This window comes from Panulirus ornatus, chromosome 59 (assembly GCF_036320965.1).
Source record: "Panulirus ornatus isolate Po-2019 chromosome 59, ASM3632096v1, whole genome shotgun sequence".
In the NCBI taxonomy this organism is placed as follows: Eukaryota; Metazoa; Arthropoda; class Malacostraca; order Decapoda; family Palinuridae; genus Panulirus; species Panulirus ornatus.
The window spans coordinates 4,269,605-4,285,250 of NC_092282.1; the positions used below are offsets into that span (position 1 = coordinate 4,269,605).

General features: G+C 37.3%; 1 protein-coding gene across 1 annotated transcript; it reads right to left on the bottom strand.

Moving 5' to 3' along the window:
* Positions 1-8,019: 8,019 nt before the first annotated feature.
* LOC139767293 (uncharacterized) lies at positions 8,020-14,915 on the bottom strand. Its single transcript, XM_071696492.1, has 5 exons — positions 14,686-14,915; positions 12,919-13,017; positions 11,353-11,499; positions 10,078-10,247; positions 8,020-8,551 (listed from the first exon to the last, which is right to left on the bottom strand). The coding sequence occupies exons 1-5, from the start codon at positions 14,818-14,820 to the stop codon at positions 8,398-8,400; spliced, it is 705 nt and encodes a 234-aa protein (XP_071552593.1). The 5' UTR covers positions 14,821-14,915; the 3' UTR covers positions 8,020-8,397.
* Between the last annotated feature and the right edge of the window lie 731 nt (positions 14,916-15,646).

Below are 15,646 nucleotides of genomic sequence, written 5' to 3' on the forward strand. Positions count from 1 at the left end.
CTCATCACGATGAACCACAAGACCTACAGCAACCAACTTTGGCATATATTAAAGATTCCCACTCATTTCATCAATCCAGTCCGTGTTCATGAAGTACTTCTGACCCATTCTAGCGACATCCCTTCTCCCAGAAAACATTTAAACATTCATGAGACACAACCCAAAAATCAGACACAAATGAAAAGTCTACACAAAATCCATTGAAACAACTGCCCACCTACCTTGCAACCCCACTTTTAAAATTAATGCATTTAAAGCCAGTAGGAGCTGTCTTGGAAATGCCTCTGACAGTATACCAAATTTTTACATAAAACACTTTGGTTCCTTTGAAATCCAAGTACATAGACATCTTCAACCACTCCTGAACACAATGAGAAAATCCTTAACATCTTGAAACTTGCCATCATAATAACAATCTAACAAGACTTCCCTTTACCTCCAGCAAATCATAACATGAAAGGCCTTTTATAGGCAGGCTACCTTATGATCACAACATCCTAACACCAAAGTAGCAACAACACATACCACACAGCAGAATGTCTGCATCTCCACAAAACTCTTCAGTCTCTCATAAACTGCATACAAACCCGAATCCAGCTTACACCCTTTAGTTACCTTAAATAGACAACCATTCCCACTGAACAAAATGTCAGCCATTCTAGACATTACTTACAACACAATGACATTCATTCTTTGCACCCTTAACATCAACACAAAAGTGACAAATTAATACCCTCAGAACACTAAATGGCACTAACTTTAGACAAGAAACCCTTAGCTTCATGTACAAACACTTCACCCCCTCCATACTAAACTAATACCCTCATGTAAGTGTTTTGTCAGACTTAATTTCATTAGGGGTTGGGTGCTTGTGAATAGAGGTTACTGAATTTTACAGTGTGGGTAAGCTTTTTATTTCAACATGGAGGTAGGTGGTTAGTTACGGAGTGGTTTGTGGGGAAGGGGTCTGGTGTTATGCATATAACTGAGTGCTGAGCATGTGGAGGTGGGACTGTATTGGAGGAATTTGTTTTATTGTAAAGGCATTGAGTGTTTGTGGTTGCTGGGTAGTCGTGATTGTTCTGAGTACACAAGTTTATGTGGTTTGCACCTTTGTTATATTTACTTTTGAGAGGGTGGAAGAGCCGGTCGATGTGACAGTTTAAAATGGAGGGTACAATTGTTAGTATAGAATGTTGAGGTCTTCTTTTTCCTGTCCAGATCTAGTGCCATTTAGTGTTCCGAGTACATTTAGGTTGCACGTTAGCACATTACAACTGATGGGAGTGCATGTTGTAGGGGGGTCTTTGCTTAACTTCACCCCATTCAACATGGTTTCATTCTTACATCAAATCTAATATAGGCAGAGTTTAAGCTAACCGAAAATTTAACAAATGGAATAATCTATTGAATTATTTGAATGTAAAAAATTCTCACCACTGTGTTCACCAAGCGATTTGGTCACTGACACCATCTGTGACATGCTGGGATGAGCATCAGTCTTCAGAACTTTCAGTTTAAAGACAATGTGTGATTGTTGAATAATAGTAAATTATATTTTTCATTTTTTCTACATAATTCTTTTCTCGATATTCTTACCAAATGCATTTATTTGAAAAATATTATGAGTGATTGAAGAGGTTATTCATTTCTATAATAATTGGAATAGGACCTTGCAAATTTTTGCTGTTTTTACATTCATAAAGGACTTTGAATGCTATGGTGGTGCATGTGAAAAACTTGGTGTCAATGTGTAATTTATATCTTGCAAATCCACTGCTGGGCTGTTCTTGACCAAATAGTATTGCCATAATTGTAGTATGTGAAAAAGTTCTGTGATTACTTTAACTGTAGTCACATCATAGCAATGATATTTTTTCCATAAAATAACTTTTAATAAAGATCATGTAATACAGAAAAACTGCTGGTATATAATGGTTATATTAAATATGCCAGATTCCATATTCATGATTGAATGGTATACGCAAAATCATCTACATCTTACACAGGTATAGTTTCCAGATACAAGTGCACCAAGCTTAAGAGCTTTGAACTTTATATTGTGGTGGCTTTTGGGATATGGGTTACATCTTGGATTACTGAAATGGGGAAAAATTTGTGTCCTGTAAGTCTTTTAATTTTCTGATAGGTTTTAATTTTTGTGAACAATTCATTTTAGGACAGTACATGAAAACAGCATGTAGAAAAGCTTCAATAAAGCCTTTAAGATTAATTTTACCTCCTGTGTTTACAGTTCCAACTTCAAATCTTACCTTTTGTGTTTACAGCCCCAAATCGAGTAAGTTGTTCATTTCATCCAAGAACAAAGTGAATCTTTTAGCATCTAATAAACCTTTTTCCAGTATATAGAATAGTGTTCATAGTCTTCACTGTAAATCAGTATCTTAAAACAGATTTCTGCTTATCTATTAATTGATTCATCCACCTCACACCTTTGCTTACCTTCATACTTACTTGGTATCTATTTGCATTCCTGTCCTTTCCTCTTTACATTTTTAAAATCCACATCTAATCTTCATAACTTGTACTTCACCTACTGTCAGACCTCACCTTAATGATACTGAAGTGCCATCTTATTCACCTTAACACTCTGCACCCTTGTAGAAATTTTATTAACTGGCTTTAACTTGTGGACCATTTTAGTAAATTGTTCATCACAAAGATTAAGGAGCAGTGCATCTAAATTTACTGTGGCATTGAACAATTCTCTTATTATTTTTTAGGTTGAGTATATCAATTTGAAATGTAAAACTCATTATTTAACCCAACTTGTTCCAAAAAAATTAAGCTTTATAATAAAAGTATGAATTTTCAAGTATGACAGGATTGCATCTTGTGATTTTTTTCCTATTCAAGCAAATCAATTTGGGCATTTATTTTATATTTTATCCCTGGGGATAGGGGAGAAAGAATACTTTCCACGTATTCCCTGCGTGTCGTAGAAGGCGACTAAAAGGGGAGGGAGTGGGTGGCTGGAAATCCTCCCCCCTCTTTTTTTTTTTTAATTTTCCAAAAGAAGGAACAGATAAGGGGTCAGGTGAGGATATTTCCCTCTAAGGCCCAGTTCTCTGTTCTTAACGCTACCTCGCTAACGCGGGAAATGGCAAATAGTATGAAAAAAAAATATATATATTTATTTAAAATCTATACTGTTTTCATGATAGTGAACAAGTTCATTCCACATTTAATAACTGGTTGGACATGGTATGTAACATAATCCAAACTTTAGCCAGAATTACTCCTATGTTTTATTACAGTGAATAGAAGAGGGTCATGGTAAAACAGTTGGTTTTATTTTCCACAACTTGTTAAACAATAATTGCAGATTATCTTCATGATCAGTGCAGATTTGTAATGATAGTTTTTTTTTTTTTTTTTTTTTTTTTTTACTAAGACAGCATGGGCATTTGAGGCCCTAATCAAGGCCATCCCTTTAATGCTATACATATAATTAAAAATATATACCCTAGCCTGAACCAGAAATATTAGTCATTTAACCACAGAACCCCATTTACAGAGCTCCTGCAGCTTCAAGGTTGTGCTACAATTAGTAGCAAGGAAGGGATGTACTCCTTTGGAATGATGTCTGTGATGAAATTGTACCCCTTTTCATCCATCCAATCACAAGAAAATTATACATCCTTGCTGAAGGTGATTTTCACTCGCAGCATAACCACATGTAAGTGGAAATGTCGTCTTATATATATATATATATATATATATATATATATATATATATATATATTGATTGAGAGGGTGAAGGCATGTACAGAGCATCAGATTGGGGAAGAGCAGTGTGGTTTCAGAAGTGGTAGAGGATGTGTGGATCAGGTGTTTGCTTTGAAGAATGTATGTGAGAAATACTTAGAAAAGCAAATGGATTTGTATGTAGCATTTATGGATCTGGAGAAGGCATATGATAGAGTTGATAGAGATGCTCTGTGGAAGGTATTAGGAATATATGGTGTGGGAGGCAAGTTGTTAGAAGCAGTGAAAAGTTTTTATCGAGGATGCAAGGCATGTGTACGTGTAGGAAGAGAGGAAAGTGATTGGTTCTCAGTGAATGTAGGTTTGCGGCAGGGGTGTGTGATGTCTCCATGGTTGTTTAATTTGTTTATGGATGGGGTTGTTAGGGAGGTAAATGCAAGAGTCTTGGAAAGAGGGGCAAGTATGAAGTCTGTTGGGGATGAGAGAGCTTGGGAAGTGAGTCAGTTGTTGTTTGCTGATGATACAGCGCTGGTGGCGGATTCATGTGAGAAACTGCAGAAGCTGGTGACGGAGTTTGGTAAAGTGTGTGGAAGAAGAAAGTTAAGAGTAAATGTGAATAAGAGCAAGGTTATTAGGTACAGTAGGGTTGAGGGTCAAGTCAATTGGGAGGTGAGTTTGAATGGAGAAAAACTGGAGGAAGTGAAGTGTTTTAGATATCTGGGAGTGGATCTGTCAGCGGATGGAACCATGGAAGCGGAAGTGGATCATAGGGTGGGGGAGGGGGCGAAAATTTTGGGAGCCTTGAAAAATGTGTGGAAGTCGAGAACATTATCCCGGAAAGCAAAAATGGGTATGTTTGAAGGAATAGTAGTTCCAACAATGTTGTATGGTTGCGAGGCGTGGGATATGGATAGAGTTGTGCGCAGGAGGATGGATGTGCTGGAAATGAGATGTTTGAGGACAATGTGTGGTGTGAGGTGGTTTGATCGAGTAAGTAACGTAAGGGTAAGAGAGATGTGTGGAAATAAAAAGAGTGTGGTTGAGAGAGCAGAAGAGGGTGTTTTGAAATGGTTTGGGCACATGGAGAGAATGAGTGAGGAAAGATTGACCAAGAGGATATATGTGTCGGAGGTGGAGGGAACGAGGAGAAGAGGGAGACCAAATTGGAGGTGGAAAGATGGAGTGAAAAGGATTTTGTGTGATCGGGGCCTGAACATGCAGGAGGGTGAAAGGAGGGCAAGGAATAGAGTGAATTGGAGCGATGTGGTATACAGGGGTTGACGTGCTGTCAGTGGATTGAATCAAGGCATGTGAAGCGTCCGGGGTAAACCATGGAAAGCTGTGTAGGTATGTATATTTGAGTGTGTGGACGTGTGTATGTACATGTGTATGGGGGGGGTTGGGCCATTTCTTTCGTCTGTTTCCTTGCGCTACCTCGCAAACGCGGGAGACAGCGACAAAGTATAAAAAAAAAAAAAAAAAAATATATATATTTCATATTTGTTTGCCATTTCCCACATTATGAAGGTTGTAAGTTTTTAATGATAGTGTAAAGAGTGTGTGAGAGTTGGTAGAGAGGAGGGTGAATGGTTCCAGGTGAAGCTGAGTCTGTGATGAGGGTGTTTGATGCCTCTATGGCAGTTTAATTTTTTTATGGACGGCTGGTGAGGTAGGTAAATGCAAGTACTTGAGTGGTGAGTGTGCAGCATGCTAGAGGTGAGGGGAGTCTAGGAAGTGAGTCAGTTTTCCATCTCTGATGCCTTTTTCTTCTGGGAACTCCCATCAAGTGGGTCTCCACTTGCATGCATTATTCCATGCATTCCTCCATTTCCCTTCCTTTCAGTATTCTTCCATTCTATTTTCCCATGTCACTCGTGCTCTCCCCTTCACACTAATCCATTTACTTGTACTTTCATACACTGTCCTTGTAAACTCCCCATCATGCAGTCTTTCAACATGCCCAAACCACTTCAAGTATTATGTTTCACCCACTCTAATACTCCATAATTAATTCCCTTTACATTCTCTGCCATACCAAATCTCTCATAAGCTCCATTTCTTTCTTCATTCCATTTAGTCATACCACATACTCCCCTGAAATAGCTCATTTCCAGCCTGGATTCTAGACCTTTGTGACTCATTCTGTGTCCTTGTTATGGCTGTATAGGTCAAGCTCAGGAGGACTACACTGTCTGTTGATCCTTTCTTCACTTCCATACTTATAACTCTACCCTTCATTATTCTATTAAGGGATCCATTGACTCTTTCCCTGTACTGCTATCTCCTTTATCTTTCCTTCCATATTACCAAACTTATCAAAGATAGCTCATAGTTACTTAAATTCTGTCATGTCTTCCAGTCTTTCTTCTCCTCATATCTGTAACAGTTTAGTACACAGTTGTTGTTTGCTGATAATGCAGCAGTGGTGGCAATTCAAGTGAAAAACTGCAGAAGTTGGTGTTTGTATTATGAAAGATTATGCAAAGGAAAGAAGCTGAGAATAATGTGAACAAAAGTAAGGTTGTTACCTTAAGATTGGATTATATAATTTAGGCTTATAAGCCAAGCACTGGAGCATATAAGGCTATTCAGTATTCTGTTACTTTAAGAGGGCATTGGGAAAGGTTAGTTCAGGTGTGAGTTTGAATGGAGAAAACTTGAAGTGAGGGGGTTTTAAATACCAAGGAGTTAACAGGCAGCAAATGGAACCATGGAAGCTGAGGTGAGTTATAGGGTGGGTGCAGGGGCAAAGGAGCACAGATGAATGAATAGGACAAAAATAGGTATGTTTGAAGGTTTAGCCATCCTCATGGAGGAGGATTGATCAAGTAAGGCAATGATAGGGTAAGAGAGACGTGTGGTAATAAGGAGAGTTAAATTGAAATAGCTGAATAGGGTGTGCTGAAACTCTTTGGACATGTAGAAAGAATAAAAAAGGTTGACAAAGGATATATGTGTCAGAAGTGGAGGGGACAAGGAAAAGTTGGAGACCAAAGTGAATAAGATTTTGAGTGCTTAGGATCTTGACATGCAGGAGGATGAAAAGTATGCATGGAGAGTGAACTGGAGTGATATGGTAAAAAGAGGGCAATATTGTGTTAGTGGACTGAACCAGAGCATGTAAAGCAGCTGGGAAAATCATAAGGAGGACAGTGGGGCCTGGCTGGGGACAAAGGGCTGTGGTTTCAGTGCATTACATGTGACAGGTAGAGAATCAATGAGAGACAGAGAGGCCTTTTTGTCATTTCTAGGTGGGAACTCAGAAAATCACTTTGTGTTTAAGGGTTACTATGATTCCTAACAACAGTTCCTACCTCATATTTTATATGAGGTAGGAAGTGTGTGTGAGGTGGTTTGATCGAGTAAGTAATGAAAGGGTAAGAGATATGTGTGGTAGTAAAAAAAAGTGTGGTGGAGAGAGCAGGTGTATTGAAATGGTTTTGTCACATGGAGAGAATGAGTGAGGAAAGATTGACAAAGAGTATATATGTGTCAGAGGTGGAGGGAATGAGAAGTAGGAGACCTAATTGGAGGTGGAAGGATGGAATGAAAAAGATTTTGAGTGCTCTGGGCCTGAACATACAGGAGGGTGAAAGGCATGCTGTCAATGGATTGAACCAGGGCATGTGAAGCATCTGGGGTAAACCATGGAAAGTTTTGAGGGGCATGGATGTAGAAAGGGAGCTGTGGTTTCAGTGCATTACACATGATAGCTAGAGACTGAGTGTGAACAAATGTGGCCTTTGTTGTCTTTTCCTAGGGCTACCTCATGCACATGCGGGGGGAGGGGGGTGCCATTTCATGCAAGACGGGGTGGCAATGGGATTGGATGAAGGCAGCAAGTATGGATATATACACCTGTATATATGTATATGTGTGTGTGTGGGTGTCTATGTATATACGTGTATGGGGGTGGGTTGGGCCATTTCTTTCGTCTGTTTCCTTGCGTTACCTTGCTAACACGGAAGACAGCAACTAAGTATGATAAAAAAAATATATATTATCTTAAAATTTATCAGAGGATTTGACTAAGAGCAAATATTTGAATAACACAGAAAGGTGTGGGATCTGCCCTTGTTAACTCTTGCCACACTAGTTCTTTTTTTGTTTAATTCTGTTTTAAAGTCTGGAAAATTATCTGACTTTTTAAACTCTGCTGATACCCATCCTTTTGTACCATTATCTTTAGAAACAGAACCACCCCAAAATTTCTTGGTGACCTCTCCATCTTTAGCTGTTTAAACTATTACATCCACCACAGAAGTGCTTCTATAGGTGATCATGGCCAACTAGTGTAAAACTTTATTTTCTTTCTATCACAATGGTTTAATTTTAAAACATTCTTTACAATGAAATATCAAAATTCTGATGTTTTAGCCATCATATTAGCTACTAAGCTATCAAAGACTTACATCACAAAGATTAATACAACAAGATACAATGTGATGTTATGACTTGGTTTTGAAGATAAAGTATAAACAAAAAAGATTAATTCAACAAGATACAATGTGATGTTATGACTTGGTTTTGAAGATAAAGTATAAACAATGATTTAACTTGCAGTTGACACAATCTTTACGGTCTCTTCCTATCTACTGAGTAATATGAAAGTAGTTTCCAACACTGTTAGAGCATTAAAGATATTACACATATGTACACTTAGATCTGTCACATTTCATTCATACGTGTAAGACGTCGAATAGATAGGCAAGATGTCATTTGCATTGGGGACCTTCCTGCCTTGTTCACTATTTCTGTACTGGCACCATGTTCCAAAAGTAATCGCACAGCTTCAATACGCTCCTCTTCACAAGCAAGATGTCTGTCAACGAATAGAATTACTTTTAGTATACAATATATTGTGCAGGTGACTAAGCCATCATCATTGTAATTAATATAAAAATCTCTATTTAATCTTCACAGTGAATGCTACAAGAAATCAGTACCCTAGCATTCTTCCATTCTCATTTGGCAATTGTACTTTATATCAATACAAAAATGCATACAGTAGAGGCTAATTAGTCATGATAGTTGGTATAAACTGAGACACATTAAGGTATGAATTTGAAAGTAGCAATACAAAGCTTAACAAGAGCAATATATAATATCCAGAGTACATTTCAATTCTTACCTCTTCACATTCTTATCTATTTGATAAAGTATCTGCATTTATAGTATCATGTACATTTTTCCTACTCCTTAATATTTTCACACATCCAGTATAATATCAATAACCAAACAATGTTTACACAGCTGCCCAAGACACAGGAAGTCTCACAATGAGGAACTCTCTTATGCAAATAAGGTGCAAGAATAAGTATTAAATATATATGAGAGGCATTTATAAAAAAAATTGTAATGTTTTTATATACTTCTCCATGATATATATTTAATTATAGGGTAATCAAGAGGCTGTTGCTAAGCAAAGGATGTATGTGCATTCTCCCATGAGATATATTGCCTTTGAATACTGAAAATTTTTATGCAACCATGTGATGTCTCCATGGTTGTTTAATTTGTTTATGGATGGGGTTGTTAGGGAGGTGAATGCAAGAGTTTTGGAGAGAGGGGCAAGTATGCAGTCTTGTGGATGAGAGGGCTTAGGAAGTGAATCAGTTGTTGTTCGCTGATGATACAGTGCTGGTGGCTGATTTGGGTGAGAAACTGCAGAAGCTGGTGACTGAGTATGGTAAAGTGTGTGAAAGAAGAAAGCTGTGAGTAAATGTGAATAAGAGTAAGGTCATTAGGTACAGTAGGGTTGAGGGACAAGTCAATTGGGAGGTAAGTTGGAATGGAGAAAAACTGGAGGAAGTGAAGTGTTTTAGATATCTGGGAGTGGATTAGGCAGCGGATGGAACCATGGGTATGTTTGAAGGAAAAGTGGTCCCAACAATGTTATATGGTTGCGAGATGTGGGCTATAGATAGGGTTGTGCGAAGGAAGGTGGATGTGTTGGAAATGAGATGTTTGAGGACAATATGTGGTGTGAGGCAGTTTGATCGAGTAAGTAATAAAAGGGTAAGAGAGATGTGTGGTAATAAAAAGAGTGTGGTTGAGAGGGTAGAAGAGGATGTTTTGAAGTGGTTTGGTCACATGGAGAGAATGGGTGAGGAAAGATTGACAAAGAGGATATGTGTCAGAGGTGGAGGGAACGAGGAGAAGTGGAGACCAAATTGGAGGTGGAAGGATGGAGTGAAAAAGATTTTGAGCGATCGGGGCCTGAACATGCACATTTATAAAACAGACGTGTGTGTGAATATGAGTAGATGGGCCATTCTTCATCTGTTTCCTGACGTGGGAAACAGTGACCAAGTTTAATAAAAAATAATATATATATATGGCCCTTACAGAGGAGAGTTTCCCTCCGAGTCTTGCAAATTGATGGAACACATGTTGCACTGCAAAATTGGAGTCATGGAACGGATATTGCCCTTTGATGATGCACGATGTAAAGCTGTTGCTCCCATCTTGTCTTGCATATTCAAATCAGCCCAATTGTCCAACAAGATGGTCACAATCTGATTCATGAAAGAGAAATACACATAATACATTACAATTCCTATGAAATGTGTACCACAGGATGAGCAAAATTGCTCGAAGAATGTGTAGCACAGAATGAGAGCAAAATTTCTACCTTATGGGTAACACTTATTGTGCAACTAATTTTATAGCTTCCCCACTGCACAAAATATACCAAAGAAAAAAAAAATTATATATACATATTTTTTTTTTTTTTTTTTTATACTTTGTCGCTGTCTCCCGCGTTTGCGAGGTAGCGCAAGGAAACAGACGAAAGAAATGGCCCAACCCCCCCCATACACATGTACATACACACGTCCACACACACAAATATACATACCTACACAGCTTTCCATGGGGGAATATACATATATATATATATATATATATATATATATATATATATATATATACACACACACAAAGGCACAGAAATACATCGTAACAGCAATGATTTCTAACGAGAAAAACACATCAGGTCTCATTTACCAACTTTTTTAATTATATGATTTAGAGCAGAAAAACTAGGGAAATATTTTTTCTTATGAATTAAGAGTTAAGGAAGTTTAGACAAAATTATTTTTTTAAACAAACTGGCCAGTCCAACATAAGTGTGGTGGTGTGGCACTTGGTAGTTGATGTCATGGGAAAGACTGGTCACCACAGACTCGACAAGAGCCTAAAAAAGTGCACAAGTGCTTGTCATGGTCACTTTCAGGTTACTGAGGTCCCCTGGCAGCTCTAGTGACTTAATTTGTTTGGGGTTGCCATATATGGCCAGCCAACAATCAACAATAAAGCTAACATTCACCACATGGTGAGAAATTACTTGTGTAGCTTGATGTTCATAGTACTTTGGTGCATAACAGTAACCTCATTCATAACACCAAAAGGGGTGATACTGTGTAAGAGAATATGGCATGGATATGATGCTGAGATGGTAAAGTACCTTCAAATGATGGAAAAACATTCTTGGATCTCCATACATCACATGGTTACTGGATATGGATAAGCTATGAATGGTTTACAAAGGCTATGTGCATTAGGACGAAGCAACATGCAAGAATAATTGAATATGAATATAAACTTAGCAACTTATATAACCTCATGGTGGTTCTTGGATGCTGCATACTGAAGGGCAGAATGGCCACCACAGTTTTGACTGTTAACATTGGCTCCACGACCAATCAACAATCTAACCACTTGCTCCCTACCAGCTGAAGCAGCAATCATCAAAGGTGACCAACCACACTGTGAACAAAAGGTTCTGTGATAAAAGATCATAATGTCATTTTTAAAGGTACTACAAATCTCCCTCTGGTACATATTCTCCAACCTGATCCCCCTGATGTATCATTAATACACTAGTTGAAGCAGATGCTTTTAGCTTCAGCATGTGTTTGCCCCCACCACAGAGTACCTAACTACATACGAGTACCTTCAACAAGACTTATTGGTAAAGGCAGGGCTCCAGCACGGAATTCACTGTATCTAGCTTCTGAATAATATAATTACTTTTGGCTAGCATTCATTTTAAATGATCATGATTTTGTGGATTGTAAGGGAATGACTTTAGCCATGAGTCTAATCTTTTTCTTAAGTAGTCATTCTCTGCATATTTCTTATTTCCCCTGGTACTGCATTACATTACCCTTTTTCTTTTTTGCCAGACTCATGTATTTTCATGAGATACTTTTAATACATTTTCACAAGAACTTCTCAATATCATTATGAATCTCCCTTGCCAAGATACTTCCATATTCAAAATGTTATTCTTTGTGCCCTCCATTTTCTGTTATATCTTATCTCATATCTCTCACCTTCTTCAGAGACTACAGAGTTTAAATTCTTTCATCCTTTTTATGGTAGTTCATATGCTCTCATCCTCTTGTGACACAGTCTGGTATATGACTCTTATAACCATCAAATCCTAGGCCTAGGTGCAATTCCTCCACTAAGAAATGCTTGTTCTTATAAAATCAAGTCACTGTCAATGATTATATGAATAACTTTATATGTCAATGATTATATGAATAACATAAACATTAACACAGGAACTTATTTCAGTATGATCATTAGCATCCACATGCAGTATGCAAAGAGAAGGGTGTTAGTTCCATTCTTTGACCTTTAATATATTTCTCTTAATTTCTCTTCAAACAGAAGTACGCAAGTTTCTAATGTAAGAAAGCCAGTTGATCATTTGGGAAAGAGAATGGCTTTTGATATTTTGAAATAAGAACAACTTAAAAGAGAGCCTTACAAATGTGAAAAATGGGAACACACATGCTCCTTTTGTGCAGTATCCCCTGCCACCAGTAAAATTTCATTGTAGGTACTCATTTAAAAGCTAAGGTGGAGCTCCACTACTTACACCAATTACACATCTACAAACAAGGAGCTGTAACATTTTTTCAGACAAAATAGTGGCTAGTTCAGGGTCACTGGCAGCACATCTACAGCAGCTGTATACATCAAGCAAACAGTTGACTTCTCTCTACACTTCATAATATCTACACCTGTGCTCTTCTGCTGTTAGAAAATCTAGTTACTTTAGGATAATGAAGTATGTTAGTATGCCATATCATTCAAGGAAAAAGTCATGTACAAAGGTAGAATATGTCAACAAATTAGTTGACCAAGGGCAATTATATCTCAAGAATGCCTTACATCATCATCTTTGTCAACTGGTGCCCCATGCTCTATGAGAAAGCTGGCAAGTTCCTCGTGTCCCCCACATGCTGCCCAATGTAAAGGTTGTCGCCCACTCTGAAAAATGTAAATGATCAAAAACAACAGTGCTTGTGCATCCAAGCAATTATCATTATACACAGTAATGCAGGATGTTTACAATTATAAGCATTGTTTTACCTTAAAATTACTGCATAATTACTTAGTCAGACTCTTGGTTGGTTCATCCACAATCAGATTTGTTTTCTTTAATTTTAATTAATGTTTCCCAACTGACTATGAAAATGAAAGCCTTGTTAAAAATCTCGACCAGTCTCGTTAAACATTTCAAAAGTCTTCAAAAACTACTGTTTCCCAAAAGACCATGAGAGCCTTGTGAAATATCTCTTAACCATAGGTTCATTTAACATTTTACAAAATTTCTTCTACTGTTTTCTAACAGGCCATGACAGCTTTGTAGTATATCTTCATTTATCATAATGCTACTGCATATTTCATAATCATACAACACCGCACCTCTTAGGCCGACATAATCCACCATATCTATCCTGCTTCCTCCTAAGCTTAACAAGTGAGAAGGCGTTTGAAATAAAATTATTGGACAGGAAATGAAAATGATACAAAGGAATCTCAATATGTATGTAGTGCAGTAGTTACAACAGATTTTATATAAGTAAATGTTTTTTTACTCCATATCCTTTCAAAATTTATGGTTCAAATTTCTAACAAGTGTACAGACCTCAGCAATGCATAATTATGTTACTATACCAATTGGTGTTAACGTATTCTGCCTGCATGAAGTTACATAGTGTATGAAAAGTCACCTTTGGTGAAGGTGGATGGCAGGGCCTGTTGTGTCCTCTGTTAATTTAGTAATATGATTGTCTTTTATACTTCAACTACAGACTAGTAAATCTTGCTTGTTATGGTAAGCTGGGAGAGATTTTATCAGCTGTGTTGATTTCAAGTAGAGTTTCATCTATGTAAGTAAATACCACATTTTTCCCTGACATTCCTAATCCTCCCTCCTATCACATTCATCATTGGAGGATTAAAAAACCACCTAATTATGTAGCACGTCAAAATCACTTCTATTAACTAAGAAATATGTTCATACCAGTCTCATTCAATTTCAAGTGAAACAGGGTTAAAATGATACTATAATTCTTTTGATCCTTGGTACTTTTTCACTTAGTATTGTTTGTTTCAGGTCAGTACTTTCAGCAATTTTGCACTTATGTGAGTGAACTGTTAGTATTTTGTTTTTCAAGTCCAAAATGAAAATATGACTGTGTGATAAACTGTTTTAATATGCATACAGTAATTAGTTACATACCAGGATTAAGAATTATTTGGAAAGATACAAATACAGTATACATATATATTTCACAGAGCATAAAGTGTAAAATGTATAAAAATATAATCCATTCAAAATGACAGAAGGCATAATGGGGAGAGTACAAAAATAAAACTGAACTAAATATAAAATCAAAAGTCTTTCATAATGACTAAAAGTTAATATCAAAGAATTGACCAGTTTTTAGTAACAAGAGGAATTGAAAACTAATACACATAAGGATCATTCATACCAAAGGTGACTAGGATAAGTTTCATCTTGATAGTGTTTGAGTGACAGCAGAAGACTTTTCATAAAATTAAGCTATAAATATTCAAACACATATGTTGGCGGTGTTGTCAAAAGTGCCACTCTATAAACTACCAATTTTGCTTACAATCCCTACTTACATCGTCAGTGGCAGTGACGAGACGATTATCACCAAGAATCTTTTCCTTCACTTCCTCATATCTACCCTGGTATGACACCTGATGGACATCAAATCTGTCGTTTGTGTCATTCGTGGTCAGCTGAGGTGTCTTCATTATCTGCGCCTTGTGTTAACACTAAGGTATTTATTGTTTACAACTTGGTCATGATCATGACAAGTCAATCTGTAGCACTTTACTAGCGATCAATCAAGCTAGCGTACTACTACAAATGAGCGAACAAAATCTACAACGAACACACGAGTGCACCTGACATTAATTCCTTAAATGCGAGAATTACATGACAATATTTGTGTTTCGTTTGTTAGATTCACCAAATTGAGGACTTACGGTACTACGGGAGAAAGGAAAGATACATCTACTGTGCGCAATAGTCACCGGTAACAGGAATGGCGGCTGTTTCCTCTTCTCGAGCAGGTATACGCGAACTTTCCCTCGGGTGTTGGTTGATAGGCTCCAGAACCTAGGCTTTCTTCCCACTGCATTTTCAGGTGTCTGCCTTTTTACTCGTACCTTCTGGACGGGTGGGAGTCTGATTAACACTGGCGTAAAAGATCATTCTTAGATACAAGGATAACGATTTTTTTTTTATTTTTCTTCTCTGTGCGACAGTTCTAATAGTTCTAATGATTATTGTCTATTCATTACAAAGCCAGTCTATTAGTGAAGTAATTTTGGCTGATGAAAATAGAGACAAGCTGAAGAACAGTAATGGCTAAAGGTGACAAATAACAAGGTCTGATATTATGTGAAAGTACTTTAAAGCGTTTCAGTGAATTTTGAGTAAGTTCTTATCTGTATTTACCGAAAATGGATTTTTCCTCTGAAACGTGAGTTGTTAGTTCTGTAGAATATTTATACTAGAATATAAGATTCGGCAAATCTGTAAAGTTTCTTTGTGAAATGATAATTTGTGAATGTA

What these genes read in the sequence shown, in the direction of transcription:
- LOC139767293 (XM_071696492.1), bottom strand. Translation starts at nt 14,820, where the DNA reads ATGAAGACACCTCAGCTGACCACGAATGACACAAACGACAGATTTGAT. An exon ending in TCGTCACTGCCACTGACGAT is followed by an intron (nt 13,018 to 14,685) that starts GTAAGTAGGGAT and finishes TACATTTTTCAG; the next exon opens with AGTGGGCGACAACCTTTACA. An exon ending in TCGGAGGGAAACTCTCCTCT is followed by an intron (nt 8,552 to 10,077) that starts GTAAGGGCCATA and finishes ATTCGTTGACAG; the next exon opens with ACATCTTGCTTGTGAAGAGG.